Source organism: Tyto alba, unplaced genomic scaffold, assembly GCF_018691265.1.
Source record: "Tyto alba isolate M040663 unplaced genomic scaffold, T.alba_DEE_v4.0 Super-Scaffold_27, whole genome shotgun sequence".
In the NCBI taxonomy this organism is placed as follows: domain Eukaryota; kingdom Metazoa; phylum Chordata; class Aves; order Strigiformes; family Tytonidae; genus Tyto; species Tyto alba.
The window spans coordinates 7,344,561-7,365,652 of record NW_024881301.1 but is presented as its reverse complement, the minus strand read 5'-3'; the positions used below and the strand labels follow the sequence as shown (position 1 = coordinate 7,365,652).

General features: G+C 41.2%; 1 protein-coding gene across 1 annotated transcript; it reads left to right on the top strand.

Moving 5' to 3' along the window:
• The first annotated feature begins 3,905 nt into the window (after positions 1 to 3,905).
• On the top strand, positions 3,906 to 9,626 carry LOC104361747 (histamine H3 receptor). The gene is made up of 3 exons (XM_009967941.3): positions 3,906 to 4,202; positions 6,940 to 7,106; positions 8,841 to 9,626. Exons 1-3 carry the CDS (start codon positions 3,914 to 3,916, stop codon positions 9,624 to 9,626), a joined length of 1,242 nt encoding a protein of 413 aa, XP_009966243.3. The 5' UTR covers positions 3,906 to 3,913.
• Positions 9,627 to 21,092: the final 11,466 nt, after the last annotated feature.

The window sequence follows — 21,092 nt, the reverse complement described above, 5'->3', positions numbered from 1 at the left end:
GTGTTGCAAAAGCAGACTTTTGCAAGCACAATTCAAATGCGTGTAAGCAGCTTAATCATAGCACAAAAGCTGATGGCTTTGAGGAGCTAAAATGCTCTTCTGTTTAGAGGTCTGGAACCAAAGACGACTTCTGTCAGTTTTCTCACTGGTGGAAGATTATCTTTCACCATTCTTTCTTGTTCTGCTGCTTTGCCTCACATGGATAGTGTTATGGGTTGTGAGCCTGATCGCTAAGAGAGAGACAGCTTCAGGAGATCATCGATTCAGCACAGCTGTTTTCACTGTCATGAGCTAAGGTGCTGGCATAGATTTTGTGGGGTTTGTTTTTCTGTGAGGCTTAAAAAAACCCAAACACACACACATATTTAAAACATTTATAGAATAGCTGGTGTACTAAATAAACATCTGTTAAACAGAGAAACTGTAGGTAGGCCCAAAATGGGAAAGTATTTGAGTTGTTTACTTTTCTATCCCTATGCTTTTAGTATAAAAATTCAGTTTGCATTTTGTGATTAAAGAATGTGTTGTTTACTTTGGAAAAATGGCCTACAAAATTAATTATTGACTAGGTAAACCGTATCCACATTTTGAAGTACTGGAAAACTAGTTTGTCAGGGAGTACAATGTGCAGCAGATTTGAAGCCACATAGAGTAGTGAAGCTACTAGAGATCAATGGTTTTGATGTTCTATATTACACACACAGTGTTCAAACTCTTTTGTCACACCACTCCTGTATATTTGAAGAATTTGTTGTATTTTTCTAACTGTTGAAAATTTTGCTTAGTGCTCCCAGGGTAAGGTAAGCACTTAGTTGCTGTGCTCACAGCATTAAAGCTGTCTTGGTCAAGGTGGCATCCTAAGTCTTCTCCCTATTGGAAATATTGCAGGGTTATGGTAAGATACTTCTTCAGCATTTGTTCTTGGGCATACCTTTCATGCACTGACAGAAATTAACTTTAATTGCCAGAGTGATTTCTAAGCCAAGTCTCTCTATCCACTCACTTGTCCATTTCACTATTTCATGTCCTTGAATTTTCTTCTGTATTTGAAGACGTCCAATAGGTCTTGTAAATACATGGTGACAGTAGGCGTATGACTGTGCGAGGTTCAACTCAAACCACAACAGTGTTTGTCTGATTTGACCGTCCCAGATCTTAACCTCCCCTGCCCCAAATAAAGCATACACGTTGGCAGAAATTGTGTTATCTTTTGTTTGTTTGTTTGTTTGTTTATTTCTAGAATGAGTATTTAACCCTAATGAGCCTCATAACATCTGTCTCCTTTATGTTAGGCTACGGTTTTCCTCCACAGGAAGGAAGAAAGCAGAGACCACATAGATTTCTCCCTCAGCCTCATAAAGGACTATGATTAAAACTTCAACATTTCATTTATTCCTTAATTTTTAAAGGCAAATGACTACTCTTTCCTTGTCCACTAATCTAGTCATTTTATCAAAGAAGATAACCACGTTTCTCAGGCATGATTTATTCTTGGTAAACTCACACTGATTGTTTCCATTCACCTTTTTCTCCTTTCCTAGCGGATTGTCTCCATTATTTTCCCAGGGACCGAAGAGGGGCTGACCTTTTGTCCTTGTGACATCATTTGAAGATGGTCGCAACATTTGACTTTCTTCAGTTCTTGGGAACCTCTCTTCATTGCCATGACCTTTCGAAGAGGATAGGAAGTGGATCTTCAAGAGTGGTAGCTGCCTCTATCAGCAGCCTTGGGTGCAGCCCTTTGGGTCCCATGGACTCTTGTGGGACATGTTGTCTCAAGTAATCCATGCCTTAGTCTCACCTGCTCCTGACAGGTCTCCTCCTTGAATTCATTTACTAAGCATGGCGGAGAGGGAGACCTAATTAGTGAAGAATGAAACAAAGAAAGCATTGTGTACCTCAGCCTTATCCACATCTGCTGTCACTGGATCACTCGCTCCATTCAACAAAGCACCTACCTTTTTCTTACTCAACATTTACTGTTAATGGTGTGGCATGTTGTTCTTGATGTTCTTTACAAGCATGAACTCTAGGTGAGCTTTGGTTTTCCTGACATCATGCTTATATGGCCAGGCAAAATTTCTAAATTCCTCCTTTGTAACCTGTCCCTGCTGCAAACTCCTCCATGCTGCCTTTTTGCATTGTTGCTTCCCTGGTTAGCTGGTGTCTTGGTATGTCTACTTGTTTTCTTGAGAACAGGGATGGTCTTTTCTTGTACATGGAGGTTGCTGTCCTTAGAGGCCTGCAGGTTCCCTGAGCTCCTTTTCACTTCAGAGCTTCCTCCCATAGGATCCCACCCACCACTTTCCTGAATAAACAGAAGTCTGACCACCTGAAGTCCATGGTCTGTACTGCTACTCTCCTTCCTCACCCCTTTTAGGATCTTGAGCTCCACTACCTCATAGTCAGTACAGCCAAAGCTGCCACTGAATATGCATCCCTAGCCAGCTCCTCTTTATCAGTGAACAGCAGATCTAGCTGAGTGCTACTTCATTGGCCCATTCAGTACTTGTATCAGAAAGTTCTTCCTGACACCCTCCAGGACTCTTGTTGACTGCTGCTACCTCCTGTGTTGCATTTCCAGCAGACGTCATGAACACTGAAGTCCTGCACAAGAAACAGGGTCTGTGATCCAGAGGCTTCCTTGATTTGTTTAAAGAAGACTTCATCACCTCCCTTACCCTGATCGGGGGGCTCTGCAACACACCCATGTCACCTATGTCACTGGCTCCATGACTGGTGGCTTTGTGATTGCAAAGGCAGCTCCAGTTCCTCTTGTGTATTTCCGAGGCTGCATTTGTGCATGTGCACCTGTGGCAGGTTTCTGTTTGCCATATTTTATCATTCCCGAGGTCTCTTCTGTTCTTTTTTGCCCTACACCTTTTGCTTTAATTACGCTTTACAATATATTTCCCTTTGTTCCCCAAGACAGGATCAGAGCACTGCACCTCTCCTCCCCGCATCTTGTCCGCTCTCTCTTTCCTTGTTTCTTGCCCTATGTCTCCTCAAGCACCCAACATGATGGCTGCAATCCGAACAGCCGGTCACAGGGTGTGCTGTGGTGCTACGGAGCTGGTGAGCTGCAGGAATGAGTCACAGCCATGGCCTGCCAACTTCTGTGCACTCTTATCAAAATAAATGAAATTGTGATGAGGAAGGAATATGCCTTCTCACACCTACAAAGGGATAAGGGTTTGGCACTTTGTGGGGTGGAAACTTACCTGGAATTGCTTGGGAAATGGGGGATTAGATAGGCCACGCTTATAAAGCCCTCCAAAGTCTAGGTATTTTGTTTGCTGTGCCCAGGACTTGACTTGTTTCTGATCAGGATGAACTGAAAAGGTACTGGTGATACCTCTGCTGTGTATAACTGAATTTTAAATGCTCTGTAACCAGCAGCATTAAGAAATATTCATCTCTCTTCTTAACTGTAAAGTTTTGTAAGTGGTATAGCAGCAAGTGCAACAGTGCCTTCATTTTATTGTAAGAGAAATAGAATTGTAATAATTTAAATCCTGTAGACCACTGGGGAAGTGAAAATGAGATCTGTTTTTAGCTTCAGTAGAATTCAATGTGTAAAAATGCTTACTCAATGCTAACATGCAAACTGCTTGACTGTGAAAAGAGTTGTTTTCAGACTAACTTTTCTGACCTCAGTAGATAAGGATCAGTGTTAAGGAGAGAAAGAGATAATTTGTTTCAAAGTGTATACTTGCTGTTGCTTATGAGGTGTCTTTTTTTTTTTTTTTTTTTTTTTTAGGCCAGTAGGTGCATTTAGATCAAGGAATGTTGGAGACTCCAGGCCTTGATATCTTGTGGTCCATTACTTTGATATTGTGAATTTTTTGGATATGTCAGTATTCAGCCCAGCCTGTTAATAGACTTGTCTCAACCTTTTGGATAACTCTGCCAGATGCGACTTTCTTCCCAGACTGAACTGACCTGGATGCACAACATGCACAGCAGCACTGCCGAAACTCCACAGACGGCTGGAACGTGTAATGAGACGCTGCCCACGCAGTCACCGAGCTCCGAGTTTTCACTGGGCGTGTTGGTGCTGCTGGCTTTCCTCATGGTGTTGCTAGCCCTGGTCACCATCCTCGGAAACGTCCTGGTGATCCTTGCTTTCATCATGGACAGAAACCTCAGGCATCGGAGTAACTACTTCTTTCTCAATCTTGCTATTTCTGACTTTGCAGTGGGTAAGTCACAACCATGGAGGCATGTGCTATTTGCTTCTTAGGAATCTTAGGAGACACAATGGGGCTTATTTTCTGGGTGATTTCTTCTAAGAGAACTCTTTCCTAGGTGTGTTTCTAGGGAACGGTAAAGAGTGGTGGAAGATGTTTAAGTATTTTAGCAGTCTATTTTGTCTCAAAATATATTATAATGAGAAATGCATCCTTTTTTATGTAAATACTCTTAACGTTGCTTCGGCAAAAAGGAGCAACTATTGTATGTGAATACCAATTGAAGGAAAGAGGTTGTTTGCTACAGTTTATGATTTCCCTTTGTTCCTCCTGTAAGATTGTTCATCACACATTTCAGAATATCCTTATATTTGACAGTGTAACTGTTTTCTTATACAGCTATCTGTGGTACATCCAGATAAATTACTTCTCTACACTGTACTAATGGCTTATGAGTGTACTACACTACAACAAAACACTTTACCACTATGACTTTTTACTGGCTTCAACTCAATGCAGGCTATGGATCAAATGGATTGTTTGGTGCCAGCAACACCTTGCTGGCATTTCCCATCTGTTTTCCTTATTAGTCCCCTCTTCCCATAGTGTCATTGCAGAAGATGAGGAGACCTGGCCCCTGGAGGTGCTGTGGATCTGATCCTGGCAGGAGATGCCAGGCGAGGAGGTGGGGGACTTGAATGCCAGGGAAACGGCCCATGCAGCAGAGAAAGCCTGACAAAACCATGGTCCCAAGGCAGACGTTTCAGCAAACATCTTGACTTGAGGCTGGCAAGGAAGTATATCTGCACACATGTGCTTTCTCTTCAGGACAGTTACAGACCCCAGTATTCACTGAATCATGAGGAGGGAAAAAACACTCATTGACGTACTCACTTCTGGCAATACCATCCCCCCTAACTTCCATTCCTTTATCAGTGCTGTGTAGTGAAGTGTATTAGTTTAGCCTTTAAGTTTTCCTTTCATTTATGCTATCTATAATCTGTGGTGCCTAATTCTGGGGCTTGTCTTGTGGGGCAGAAACAAAATGATGTGTGTGCTGGAGACTTTGCTTTCCTGCTCCAGGCAGACAGTTTGATAGAGATGTAATTTCTTTGCTCAGGTCTTCTGCAAAAGTCTGTTTCTCCTCATATCTTATATTTTAGTCAAGAGATTTAAATGTCAACCTTCTAAATCAGTTCTTGTTTGTGGCTGGTGCCTCATGGAGTCTTAAATCAGCCAAGAAGAAACGACTGGTATCAGTATTATGTTGGCCTATAAACTATGTGAATCTAAGACTTTGTCTCTGAGATCAGTCAGAAAATACTTTATTTTTTGAAGCTGGTGTGCTATTTTTAAAAATTTCCTAGAAGTCTGGAATCTTTCCAGGCATGTCATTCTTTTCTTTTGCATCCACTAATTAGTAAGTGAGAATAGTTTCAAATATATATGATTAAAACCTGGTTCTTGCATCTGTATTTATATCTATAGCTAAAAGCAGTCATTACTTTTTGACATGGTGCCAAACATTGATCCTGTTGAAGTTGGTGAGAGCAGTAGTTGTCATCAGCAACTATGAAATACGAGCATTTTGTACAAAAAAGATGCTGCTTGTATTTAAGGTATATATTAAAACAAGCCATTGGGATTGAAACTGCAGTGCGCATTTCCCTGTTGATAACAGTCTGTCAGCTCATTGCCCAGAGATTTATTGTCAGTTGGCCACATCAGTCTGGATATATTCAGTAACTTCTAAGAACCTGATGGACCTATTAATAAAAGAATAATCTGAAGAGTTCAAAGTGAATCTTGAGGCTGCACGTAGTTTTCTATTTGTTTCTGGTAGATCAGCATTTTCAGGAATGTAGCATCAGACATTGCATCATACTTTTGAAAGAATATTAGTGGTAAAATGAGGAAGTTGCTGACTAAAAAATAAAACATGAACATATTTTTCTTATAAAAGCACTTCAGTGGAAGACCTTTTGGACAAAAAACATATGTAACAAACCCAAAAATAGTTCTGGACTCAATTCTGGCTGGAGAATGAGCATGAGATTAAAATGCCCCTTAAAAATGGGACAGGTTTCATACCTCTGCTGTATCTGTCCTATCTATGGTAGAAGAGGTTTCCAGACACCATGGAGACAGTCCAATATATTGTCTCTAGCTTACAAATGCTAAACAATCTTACAATAATAACTGACATCAGAAATATCTGTAGATGTGTTTTGGGAAAAACTCTAACAGAGATAAAAGACTAAAGGGTATACAGTGATGAGGTTAAATTTCAGAGCACAACCACAGTGCATATATGCTGCAGCACTGATTATATACCTTTAGAGACTCCAAGTTATTTAGTCTGAAGTTTTCTTCTTCAGCAGATCCTTCTTTGATGATTTGTCCTGAGCTTATTCCCATCAATCAGTATAGAATTAGTATAGAATCATAGAACGGTTTGGGTTAGAAAGGACCATAAAGATCATCTAGTTCCAACCCCCCTGTCATGAGCAGGGACATCTTCAACTGGACCAGGTTGCTCAACATAAATACACTAAGATCTAATACATAGAAAGTCACTGTCAGATTTCACGAGAATGTAAAAATTTCTGTATATAAATTACATATTCACCTTAATAGATTTATTTATTTTTTTAGCCAAATATCAGAATAGTGTCTCTCTCTCTGCTTCCAGAAGTACTGTTTGCAATCCATATGAACCACATGGTGTCTCTGTGGTTTATTTCCACAGGTGTGTTCTGCATGCCTCTCTACATCCCTTACAGCCTGACGGGGAAATGGCATTTGGGAAGAGGTGTCTGCAAGCTCTGGCTAGTTATGGACTATCTCCTGTGCACAGCTTCAGTATTTAACATTGTTCTTATCAGCTATGACCGTTTCCTGTCAGTTACTAAAGCTGTAAGTACCCTATTTATAGCTTCTCTGATTTTGTCGCAAGATCTTTAGATTATATTCACCAACCTTTGTCATGTTGGTGAGTATAAGCCCAAATTTATTAGAGATAATATCCCTCAAAAATGGGCTGGCATGTGGAGATTATTAGATATTTGCAGCTAGATGTGGTGAATACTCTTCACTGAACATGCTCCAGCGCAGAGCCAGTCAAACAGGACTTTCTGCTGCAAGTTGCTATTGTGCTACTGCTTGAGGGAAAGCTGAAAAGGGTAAGGTAGGAGGCTGGTAAAAAAGGGGCAAGGAAGGAGGAAATTGAAAGTAAACTGGATTTGGGCTTGGACCTAAAATCAGGCATGAGAGGAAGCGTCAGTAGGACTAGGGCAGTGAAGAGAAGGATTGGGGGGAGGGATGTCTAGACCTGAGACATGGTCCCAAATGATCCTGGAGTATATTGGGAGCAAGAGCAAACGGGGCAGAGACTGGAACAAGGGTGGACCGCAGCGACTGCCTATGGACATGCAGCAGGAAACTCTTCTCGGTGCCTGGAGCAGAACCCAAAACCTCAGATGCACTCCATGTCTCTGCTTTCTGCAGAGCATCCTGCACACCTTATGTGTGCTTTATGTTTTGGTTCATGCTAAAGATGGAGGCCAGCATTTCTCACTATTTCTTGCTATTAACTCAAGAGGCAGGAAGATGTTGTGGAGAGCTAAAGGTTCCAGCTATTTGGTGATCTAAGAGAATGTCAATCTAGTGTCATATGATAGAATTTTAGTTTTATTTTTGTTAATTATAATTAATCTAACTTACTATAATTGTCTTTTTATTACATTTTATTATTTTATGTTATTTTATTTTATTTTATTTTAAGGAAAAAATCATGGAAATCAAACACTAAAAGATTTTGCACATAAGAAACATTACACTGGAAAGCCAGACTCAGCATTTACAATGTGCAAAATTAAAACCACCAACACAAATGTAATTAGGACCTATGGACATTTGCATGATAGTCTTTACTGACATTAACTTGTACTTTTTTTTTTTTAATCAATTGGATATCTAAGCTCCCAGAATTACACATTCACCCTGTCATCCTGTGAAAGGGATGGAGCAGGATGTGAGCTACAATATGTCTGTCTGTTCTGCAACATACACTGGAAAATATGTACAGGCCCCAGAGTGGGGGAAGGAAGAAAAGGGATGATTTTGTGTTTCATCAGCTAAAGGCTGCATTGCAGAGCTGAAATGTATTCCTACCTCCTCACGAAGTGTGCAATAAACAATTCTCTCAAAGGTGGGTGTTAAATATATGTGACACATTTTCTGTTGACCACTGTGATGCTTATAGTCCTATTTGCTTGTAAAATTCTGTAAAAAGCAGTGCAGTTGTCAGTGAATGGGAGTCACGCTCTGAACAGCTATAAAGCGTTAATTACTCTGGCACTTAAGACCACAGATGTCTCAAACAAGGCATACCAAATTACTAGGTACTGATGGATGATCATGTTTCGTCATCTAGACGAGGACCCTAACACAGTTACATTAACTTGTAGAGAGAAAACCCTTATGTTATGTCAACATCAATGAATTAAACATACTTGAGTGAGCTTCAGCTGATCAGCATAGCTGCAGCTCTAAATTACCAAGCACTCTGTTAAGTTCCTCTTCTGCTACTTCTGTTGGTTTCAAAATGTGTTGCTACAGGTGCGACCTTTTTCTTTTTTTCCCTTGCAGGTATCTTACAGAGCCCAGCAAGGAGTAACATCCAACCCTGTCGTCAAGATGGTGGCCATCTGGGTCTTTGCCTTCATCCTCTACTGCCCAGCAATCCTCTTTTGGGAGCACGTGGCCGGACACAGCGTGGTAGAAGCAGACCAGTGCTACGCCGAGTTCTTCAACAACTGGTACTTCCTCCTGTGCGCGTCCACCCTGGAGTTCTTCGTGCCGCTGCTCTCGGTGACCTACTTCAATGTGCACATCTTCCACAACATCCAGAGGCGCCAGCGGCGTGGCAGCACGCAGGACTGCGAGCCTCCAAGGAGCGGCAGCCTGTCCTGGAGGCTTTGCCTCTTGCCAAGGCCAGGAGTGTTTCCTCCTCCATTGGAAGCAGAGGACAGTGTTTCTTCCTCCACAAGGCCAAAGAAAGGGTCTTTGGTAACTGAGAGCTCATCTCCATTCAGAGGCAATTCTCTAACCCCAGAAAATGACTTTTCTGTTTCTTTCCCTTCAAGGACTGGATCAAAACTGTATCAGGACAAGAAAATAGCGAAGTCACTTGCCATAATTGTGTGTGTCTTTGCCATTTGCTGGGCCCCATACACTTTATTAATGATTATTCGTGGGGCCTGCAAAGGAAAGTGCATCCACAATTCCTTGTATGAAATAACCTTTTGGCTTTTGTGGATCAATTCGTCACTGAACCCATTTCTCTACCCTCTCTGTCATGTTAAATTTCGAATGGCTTTCATGAAAATATTATGTCCCAAAAAGTTTGCAACATTGAGATCAGGCTCTTTTTAGAAGGAAAAAGAAAAAGAAGGCTTCAGAGAGGGTAGATGAGGGATGTACATAACCACAGTTTGAAATTAGACTTAGTCTCTTTCAGGAGATTCATCTAGTCAAAAAACCTAGATAAGCCTTCTGTGAAATATGCTCTCCTTCAGATAAACGTGCATGCCCAAAATTTGTGTACTTTTTCAAGCTATTTCAATTGGATGGTTAAAGGATAGTGCCTCTGTCTGACTTTCCCTAGTAGTCTATTCATATCACCTTCATTCTTGTTGAAGATACTATCTTCAATTACAGTGCGGATTGTATTTTTGTTCACGGGTGGTATTAGTTAAAAATACAAGAAAGGTGGGTATTTGCCATAAGGTCAATAGTATTCTAAAGTTAATGTCTTCTCTATTCTATTTCTTTTGAACAGTTTGTACTGCATTTTTTTCCTTATCATGAAACATCCAGTTAATTTATGACTTTTGTTGTCAGGCACATAGCAGTATTACTTCCTTATACTAAGGCTGTTTGGACATCAGGGGAATACAGGCACTACTTCTAAAAACTCAAGTGAATGTGTTCTCTGCAGAAGGGCATTAATCTGTGTACTTGCTCAGGTGCAACAGTATTTAGTTGTGTAAAGCATTTATGTGCATCTCTGGCTGTTTTTAAAGAAACAAGCCTTTTACAGCTATAGTTTTGAGAGATCATAGAAGAAGGGTAGTATTTGTTCTTACTCATTCAGAGAGAAAATCTGCTGCTGCTGGCCCAGGGGAGGATGTGAGCAGCAGTCCGAGTGACTCTAGCACTGCAGAGCCCTCTTTGTATTGTTTTGTGACTCCCGGTGAGGTTCTAACTCATACTGTGAAAAATGCTGGTCTCACAAGCCCTGCTCACTTCTGAATGCAACAGGATGCACAGGGACCAACTCAATTCCACACCCGAGCAAATCCCCATTTGGTTCAGTGTGACAGAGAGCAAGCAATTTCGAATAATCAAGAAACAGGCTAAATGTGAATATTATATTTAATTTGTCCTCTTTTGTACCTCTTCTATTTCTGAAACAAGCCATTTGTTGGAGATTATGATAAATGGGTAAATTTTGTGTGACTGTGGAAGGCTGTTTTTGGTTTGCTACGCAAGCCAGGAAAATGACTGACCTTGATGACTCCCTATAGTATGTGTGATGACTTAGCTGAGACAGCATAGAGGTAATCGTTCAGTGCACAGTTTCCAAATTGTTAAGGGTTGTTTAGTTGCACAACTCTGCAATTACTAGGTACTAGATTCCTTACTAAATAAACAGTTGTAACTCTCTAGAATGCAAATAGTTTATTTTCATCACACTGTCACTAAGTATCAGGCTAGCAGATAAATGGAAGAATAAATACTGAAGAAATGTGAGAGGTAGAGGATGTCCCTTCTATCTTCCTGTTTTATTTAGTGTATATTCATATAGTATATTAGTATATTTTACCTAACACTCTTATGAATTTTCTCCTTCTGGGCTGAACTACCACTTAACCACAGTTATTTGTTTAGCTACACTATCTGATAATTTAAACTGATCTACTTACACAAGTTACACATGCATTCAGTAATGTAGGAAGTGTTGTCTCTCAAACATGAGCTGAGAACTGTAAGAGTCAATACAAACTACTTCAAAGACCTGTTTTTAAAATACAGCTTTACTGAAGATGGTAATTATGGGAAACAATATAAGAACTGAAAATAACATAATGCAAAGAATGTGTAAAAGAAATACATAACTTTAAAACAAACAAACAAACAAACAAACAAACACCAAAACATAAAGGGAAGAATCTAGATTTTTATATTTTTCAAGTTTTTTAAATGCTAGGAAACACTGATGGGTAGTCAGACCCATCTGAATAAACTTGCTTAAGATTCAGGTATGAAGTGCTGAGGAAAAAGCGTCATTCTTCCACATGTAAGTGGAAACATGAATGTGAGTTCAGTGTCAGGAGAATGATGGCCAGGGTCACAGCCCTAATTTGACCGTCTAATCACTAATAAAAAGCTGCATTATGACAAATACAGCAAGAAGATGTACTTCCATTGACACCATCTCCAGACAGAACAGGTGATTACTTAGCCCAGCCTGGTCTTGTTCCACTGTCATGCTCAGCTGTTGAGATGAAAAGTTCTTTCCCGCTAAGGCCTCTGGCCCATTATAATTTCCTTTGATTATTATTATTTTATTTCTGTTACATTTCTTTTTGGACTAACAGAGCCTGAAAGGTAAACTTACAAAGCCTATGGTGTAACTGAGAGGTTTACAAAAGCATATTAGCTTTTCTACCTCCTCCAGCATTCTCTGAATACACTTCTTTGGTTTTTAGACTAGATGTAATCTTTTTAGTTGATAACTAAACAGCATTGGGCATTATAAGATCTTGGCCAATGAGATGGACGTGTAATTGCTAGAATTCTACAGATATATCCAAAGCAGGTCAGAACATAAAACACATGTGCCCACTACACCCATCTGTATTCTTTAAGATCAGTGTGGACCAGCCTTTTACCCTGCAAAGCTTTTGTCATTCTTTTAAAATGCACCCTGTAGAGTCAGTAGTGTTGATCATGTGCAAACAAATCCCATTGCCTTGTGTAGATAAGGACACATACTCTTATATGTATGACATTTTTTTTTGGTCTTCCTCTTCCTTGCTCCCATCTTTTGCTTGCTTCTCATACCAGCCTGGTCTCTGCCACAACTGGTTGGTACAGGCCTGAACAACGGTTGAATGCTGGTATCAACAGTGACTTATTTTTAAGCAGCCTGAGGCCTTGTGAAGTCTGCAGCAGTGCCCTGGGCAAGGCCTAGGAAAAGCAAGTTGAAGTTAGTTGATAGAAGATACTGAGCACAAACCTAGTTCTTCTGAGGGGCAGCGAAACACTTCATGATGTGACCATGTGGGCTTCGATATGTTAGAAGTTACTGGTATAGTTACTCTAACTGGACAATGCTTCTTGATGCAAACTTGGTTTTAGGGGCATGGGCAGACATTTCAGTAATACCTCTGGTTTATTTCTGGCACCCTTTGCAACCGTACTGGGAAATAAGTTGGGAATCTAGTTGCTCTTGTCTCCCTCACCTTTTGTGAGCTATTGCTAGTAGGATAGGGGATTAAGAAAGAAGCTGATGGACAAGAAAAATTGAGTGGTTTAGGTGGGGGGCTAGGTTAGTCTCTTTATTCTTCTCTTGTAGAAGTTATTTCCCGCAGAGAAAGACACAGGATCTCTGTACATTGCACTCCTTATCCTTCTGCTAAGCAGCAGAAATATTTGGAACTATCAGAGGGAGCGTATAGTCCAAGAAGGTTCTTCTGGACTGTGGGTCCCCATGGAAGTTGCACAAGTAAGTTGCATTACTGACCTAAGTGTTGATGACATTAAATTCTCCCCACACCTGCTCTGAACTCATGGTCAGTGCAGGTCCTGCAAGCCGTGGCATGGGGTCCGTGATGATGAAAGGCATCATTATGGGTGCTGGTTAGAGGGAAAAGTGATACTGCTGCCAGACACAAATTTCACTTCTCCCTTGGATTGACACAACCATATGGGACTTTTCACATAGGCATTATTTGATAAGTGAGAGTGACCAGACAACTTCTTGTCTTTCTTACACACAAAAAATAAATCCCTGTTTCAAAATACCAGAGTAAAACTTTATTTTGAAATACAGAATGTACTTGAAAATTACTGTGAAAATGTGTGAAGAAAAAGCTTTTGTAAACAAAATTCAGATGTATATGTAAGTACAAAAGCTGGAGTTGAATAAAAGACAGTATCACACTTTTTAGGAAGAATCTGTCTAGATTCTGGAGACATGGCTTTTTAATTTTATTACTGAACAACAACACAGTCCTTCATAAAAAATCTTCTTTGGGCTCTAACCAAAAGAACTGATGAAGGATCTCTTGCTGAGCAAATCTTAGTCAAGAACAATTGAGTCTTACTGCTATTTGTGTGAGCGCCCTGTGGGCACCCAATAGTCTTTAACTGCTATGACCAACCTCACCTGGACCCCCACCCTTGCATCAGCCGTGGGCCCTGGAACACTGTTAGACTGGAGTGGTCCTGGTTTGGGCTACATGAGTGCCTGTAGGCTGCTCTCAGTTCTGTCTTCTGCATTTCTTTTGACGTTTTGAATGGAATTCTGAGGTTGGCCTTGGACCCAGCTTGTCACCTCCTGTTTGTATCATGTTCTCAGTCAGACGTACCTGGGGAACTGAAGCCATCCACAGTGGCATAATCTGTGATATCACTCTCAGAAAGAAATCACGCAAGTGGAGCAAATCCAGTCTGATCAGGGGTTCCACAAGAAGTTCTCAACTCTGCCTGCCAAGGGTCTCTTGTCCTTCTTCCCACAAAACAGTTCCAGATCCCATCCTTTCTTTTTATTTTTTTTTACCAATGCGATTCCAATACTTAATCGTTATATCAATCTTCCCTTCAATTGTATCCTTCAATGCTGTTTTTATTTTTCCTTTCAACCTCGCCATATTTTTTGTATTTCTGTAGTACCTGGTTTCCCATTTTGCATCAGGTGATTCATGTTCCTCCATGTTGTTGCAGTGCCTATAGATTTGCTATGGCACATATTTCTGTGTGCCTTGCTCAACAGTTCCTCAGGCATGTTAGTAAGGCTTTTTCAGTAAACTTTTTATAGATTTGATCACTGTTGTCACTTGCATTATCATTTTCTTTCTAATTTCCTATACTGTAAAAATATCTTTATTTTTAAAAGATCTACGCAGAAATTGAATATTCCCTGAGTAAAACCTGTTGGTGTTAATGAGTTAGCAACCTAACACAACCATAAGTACCTCCCCTTACTTTATACAAACTTTACCATTCATAGCTTACCTGCTGTTAGGCTGCTATAATTTTCAGGCAGAATATACGGTTCTTGCATATCATCACTTCAGAACAGGTCTCATCCTCAGTATTTCTAAAATGACAGCGCTGCCTTATCTCACAAGTGCCAAAATCTAATGACCTATGTTCCTAACATATATTGTAAAATCATAGAATGGTTTGGGTTGGAAGGGATCTTAAAGATCACCTTGTTCCAACCCCCCTGCCATGGGCAGGGACACCTTCCACTAGACCAGGTTGCTCAGAGCCCCGTCCAACCTGGCCTTGAACACTTCCAGCGAAGGGGCATCTACAGCTTCTCTGGGAAACCCGTTCCAGTGTCTCACCACCATCACAGTAAAGAATTTCTTCCTTATATCTAATCTAAATCTACCCTCTTTCAGTTTAAAACCATTACCCCTTGTTCTATCCCTACACTCCCTGATAAAGAGTCCCTCCCTAGCTTTCCTGTAGCCCCCCTTAAGTATTTTAAGGTCTCCCAAGAGCCATCTCTTCTCCAGGTTGAACAACCCCATCCCTCTCAGCCTGTCCTCATAGGGGAGGTGATCCACGTGGCCCTGCTCTGGACCCACTCGAGCAGATTCATGTCCTTCTTATCTTGTGGGCCCCAGAGCTGGACACAGTACTCCAGGTGGGGTCTCACAAGAGCAGAGTAGAGGGGGAGAATCACCTTTCTCGACCTCCTGGCCACACTTTGCTTGATGCAGCCCAGGGCACAGTTGGCTTTCTGGGCTGTGAGTGCACGTTGCTGGCTCATAGTCAATTTTCTATCCACCAACACCCCCAACTCCTTCTCCTCAGGGCTTCTCTCAATCTACTCATGGCCCAGCCTATATTTGGGCTTGGTATTGCCTTGACCCATATTCTGGAGCTTGCACATGACCTTATTGAACTTCATGAGGTTTGTACAGGCCCACTTCTCAAGCCTGTCAAAGTCCCTCTGGATGGCATCCCTTCCCTCCAGTGTGTCAACTGCACCACACAGCTTGGTGTTGTTGGTAAACTTGCTGAGGGTGCACTCAATCCCACTGTCCACATCATCAACAAAGGTGTTATACAGCACTGGTCCCAATACCAACTCCCCGAGGAACACCACTCACTGTTCTCCACTTGGACATCAAGCTGTTGACTGCAACTCTTTGAGTGCAACCATCCAGCCAATTCCTTATCCACCGAGTGGTCCATCCATCACATCCATGTTTCTCCAATTTAGAGACAAGGATGTCATGTGGGACCGTGTCAAATGCTTTGCACAAGTCCAGGTAGATGATGTCAGGTGCCCACAATTATAGCTGATTCCATTTTATAGTGTGGAAGTTCTGGCACAATATTTTGCAAGGGTTTTGAGAACTTGGATTAAACATGGTATAAAATGCAAAATTTTTGTTTAAGGCAAAGTGTCTAAAAAGAAAAAATCAACCAAGTTCAGAAATTAAGACATTTTAAGCAAAGAAATACAACAGATGTATCCAGACCAGAAAAATCCAATTTCTCTTTGGTCTTATTTTCTACCCACATACATTTAGTTTCAAAGCAATGTTTTAACAGCAGTGTTAATGAAGTGAGTTAGAAGTAGCTTGCCTAGTATAAATAAAGTGTTATAAAGCTGTGTGTGACAAAACTGGAACAGCATCATACAATGAGAGAAAACGAAGATTAAGTTCAATTTTTTCCTGTGCAAAAGAGACTGATTTCTTGAATAGAGGGGAAATGAAAAAAGCAGACTGTCTGCTTCCTCACATCACCAAAACTAGGTATTGCCTTCTCAAGATTTTCCCCTTCTAGCCCTTTATTTGGCTACTATACTTCAAGCTGAATCAAACTTTCTTGCCTTTAAATGTTTGTGCAGCACTCTGATCTTCACTCATGTGCATAGTTGCTCACCCATTTACTCTCCTTGCTAAACAACTCCACTCAAAGTTTTTATCTGGTGTATACTTCCTTTTTTTTTTTTTTTTTTTTTTTTTTTTTTTTCTGTAGGAACTCTCCCTTATCACTCTTTCTTTGAAGAAGAACATTCATTAGACCTATTGGTTGCAACAAAACTCAATATAACCATTAGTGACTCTTCACTGATGTGCTCTCTCTCGAGCTGTGGAAACATTTAAAATCAGCTGCATGCTTTCCCCCCACTTTCTGTAGGACAAGGTACAATGACTTTTGTTTGTCCTCTTCTCAGTGGTGTCTCCTGGTCACCCCACCTAGCTCTGACAGAGGGAGCAATGCACCCCCCCCCCCCCGAAGATCATGCTTTTATTTCTCATTCCTAGGAAGGAGGACAGTCACGCTGCTGTCTGGGTGCCCTGTAAAACAGAAGGCCTGCTTTCCCCAGCTGCCTGCATTGCCAACGAAATGCTCCTCCAGAGCATGATTTAGAGGAGGGGTCTGACTTAACTCCTTGAGAGAGTAGCTGACAGGGCCTGTTCATCCCCAGGTAGGCTTGTGAAGGCAGGTGCTGTGAATGCATCTGCTGGCTTTCCTTATGATAGCTTCTCACAGAAGCCTCATTCTTGGCGTTTTTGCTCTTGCTGTTCCAACTGACATGCACCTGCAGATGTCACTAGTGCTACATGGTATTTTTAAACCTTGCAAATCCATGGGTTTTTCAAAAGCTGCCATTCGTATGTGTAATCTTGCATAATATGACACCAGCACATTTTTGCTAAAAATGCCACAAGATCTGTTGTGTTACATCTAATATTTACTCTGCTGTGGGAAAGATTAGGGGAAGATCTTATTATCTTGGAAAATAAAGGAATATTTAGTCGTACAGACAATCATAAGTCAGTGCAGGGCTTCTCGCTAAATTGCCCTGCATAGAAGTAGTCCTGTGCTCTCTGCATTTAAAGTGGAGCCTTCTATTGCCTGTGGAAAAGGATCGAGAGCCATACTGAGATGAGAGCAGGTCCTTGGCATTGGCTCATTGAAAAAATGTGTTCTCTCCTCTGATATAAAAGTCTTTGTTCTCCTGATTGTTTTAAGGCTATTCTAATAGTGGACTACTGCTAAAAAAGCTGTCTGGCTCTCCTACCCTTCCTGCTGCTGCTGCCGCTCCTGGCCCTGTGGTCCTGCCCTGCTGCCATCCTGGGTGAGGGCCCTGTGCAGCTGTGCAGGAATTGATCCAGCTGAAAAGTAACTGGTTTTATGTTTGGTTGGTTAGTTTTGGGTGAGTACCTTATTTAGCTTATCACAGAAGCATAGAAGTGCTAGCTGCTGGTGTAACAGAAGAGGTGAGACCTCTCCCAATGATGAAATTGCATCTTTGGATATGAGTACTTGAATATGTTTCTCAGTCATTTTCTACAGATCAGAGCTTTAGCTTGATTGTCTTGGTAAACATCCAGAGACTTTAGCAAAGTTGTCTCAAACTAGAATGGAGCAGGACCTTGCCTGATCTGTACAGTGGACAATTGCAAGGGGATCTGGTCAGCCGGGTTTTTGGGGATAGAGGACTTCCCCAGTGGGACAGATCTCAGTTCTATTGCTTTCCCTGGCATGCTAAGGGTCTTAACAAATTCAGCTCTGTCTCAACTCTTTGTATGGGGGACCCCGTCTGTAACTGTTAAAATTAGTGGAGTTCCCTGCTGAGGCATTTACATCCAACTGATTCTGCTGCTTTTGACAACTGGCTGCAAGTAGAGTCAGTTCTCAAGTATATACAAAGACAGTATGTCAGTGCAAATGCCTGTGTTATAGGACATGAGCCAAATTAATTTCTGGAATAATGCCATGGAAGTTAATGGGTATAGTCTCTGAAGTTTAACTGTTTGCATTATTTGTACTATATTTCAGTAGTAATATCTGGTGTATGCTGATCAATCAGTTTTCAATCTGATCTACTATTGCTATTTCAGCTTAACCCATTGCCTGGATTTTCTGGTATTATACTGACAGACACACTGTTTCTTTTCTGTTCTCTGTTAGGAGGTTGCTCACAGTGGTTAATGTCACAATGCTCTGGTTAATATTTTCATTATTATACATCAGGTTTCCTTTGCCGTGTTCTGCCTGGACAGTTGCCCCTTTGCACCAGACCACCGGGTTATGTGTATCCTGATAGCAAACAGCCCTGGCCTCTGAATCATCTCCTTTTACAGCCTTACATTTGGGTGTATCCTTCCTCTCTATCATGTCAGAGGAACTGGAAATAGAGTCCTTTGAGGAGCTGTATGTAAATGCCTGTTTTTGTTTTGTTTTTTTTCTTTTTTCTTGATAAAGAATGGCTTTTTTTTTTTTTTTTTTTAATATTCTTCCCATCTAACATGCAGGTTTATGTCTTCCTTGCTACTTGAATCTGTGCATATATGAGACTGAAAAAAGGAGAGTTTAAAACAAAACTGCAGTGAAAAGGTGCTTTAATCTCCTTCAGAGTTTCTTTCCATGTCCAGAGCTTAGGCCTTGGTCTCTGTGCAAGTTACTTCTTGTGAAGTCACTAGATTTCTTGCTCCTTGGTATCGTGGGAGAGCACATCTGGACAGGGAGGAGAAGCAGGAGGTTGTTCCAGCTTTTGAGGCTTAAAAGTGAGACCTGAACTCCATTAAGGAGCCAGCATGGAGAGTGAATTACCAAGGTATTAGACATGCAAAAACATGCCATGCTAGGCTGAGAAGCTGCTTTGTCATGTCATTTAAATTATAGAATAAACCCATGACCAACTCGGAGATGGCAATGAGGGCAGGGCTTATTAGGGAAAAATTAATGTCTAATTTGAATGGGGTCACAGGATGAAATCAGTGGTTTTCCTAACACTCATACTGATGGGACTTCAGGCTTCCAGTGACACTGGGAGGTGGGAGGAGAATGACACTAAATCTGTAGCTTCATTTGAGGAGTGACTGTGCATTTTTTTCCTGTTGCACTGGGATACTGGATCCAGTACCATTGGTCAGCTCCAGGAGAGTTTTACTACTCCTAATTTGGCAAAAATATTTACCTTCTTTAACTTTTGACCTGGAATATAGAGCAATAAAATGCATTTTATGTACCAGTGATCCAATGGATAAAAATACATAATCTGTTTTATGGGTGAATAAAATATACATAGACTAGAATACACAAACTGCTGGCATACCTGAATGCAATGTTTTGAACTGCCGTACTTCTGTTTGGACCACACAGATCTTGACAGGTAGGAAGGAAAAGCCTGAACCAGATCAGGGATGTGAGGGGGAGTAATTACTTGCCTATTAAAACAGCAAACAGGCAAAACCCCTCTGGTTTTGGTAAAGAACTTGAGTCATATCTGATTGTCTCTTCTCACATAGCTGCTTACATGCTAGAAAGGACTGTCTGAAGACCAGCTGAATTAGATACTACAGAGGGGTCTAGCAGAATTCTTTGTATGTATTTTTCATGAGAAAGGGAACCAGCAGAGCAATAGGTTTGATTCAGTGCTATGCTATATCCAGTTCTGGACTGGAAAAGATCTGACAGGTTAAACAGTCTTTTTTTTTTTTTTTTTTTTTCCCCAAATTTGTTAGACTTTTAGCTAAGTGCCTTTTCAAAAAGATGTTAGTAGCATTGGTATAGTTTATTAGATTTCTGGGGTTAAAAAAATGCTTTCTCTGATGCCAGCTGTATAAAGAAATATTCAGGGATGGAAAAGTGTGAGTTGGACTTTTGCACTGCTGATAATATCACAGCTTTATGGTCAGGACAGGGTGAGGGGACTACCTCACCCACAGTGGAGCAACTCAAAGTCTGTCTGTAGTGATTAGTATTCCTGCTGTTTATTTCCTTCACTGGAAGGCACAAAGTGATCATATAGGCCATCACCCCCTCTCCTTCCTCCACCTGATCATCCCAAAGCAAAAATTGCCAGTGTAAGAGTTCCCGTGGGTGCTTTATGATAGACCTTGCTGTTAGGATTTTTTAATCTTGGATTACATTTCTTTCTTTCTTGCTCTGGGCCATTAGCCTTTGCCTTGTCCCCTTTGACTGCCCTGCATAATTCCTGCCTCTCCTTGGCTCTCCCCAGTTTAGATTTATTAATTGAAAGGAAAGCTGTCACCATGGCACCTGATGGGCTGCTGAATGAGCCTGTGGTAGGGCAGAAGCCTGCAAAGAGAAGTGCTGTACTTCAGACAGCCCTGATGGCTCTTGCCATCAGCTGGGCATTGCCAGGGAACTTAGCATCCAAATTAGCTTTTCCAATAGGCCAAAACAGCTCCACATCTGTGAGGTGAATTTGAAAGCTGTTCCCTGTCCCAGAGAGAGGAGAGCAGAGATGCAAGGTGGGCAACATGGCACCATGCCCAGGGGACACCTTTCAAGGGCTGGGTACCCTGTGCACAGGGATGTGGATGGCGCAGGAGGCTCCAGTTCTAAATTATTTTCACATGTATCAACAAGCATTGAGGGCAGGTTTGCCTAACTGACGATCTTCCTTGAGCTTGTGAGTTCAAAGCTGGGCAATGTCCTCTGATTCTTTCACTAAATTTCAGGCTTTACAAAAAAAACCACTGTTTTTTTTTTGCCTTCAAGCTTTTGTTTAATTCCTGCTCAAATTTATAGCCAAAAGGTACTTAATCCTCTTTAATACCCCAAATTAAGCTACAAATGCTGTCTCAGGAGGTTTCCAGGCTA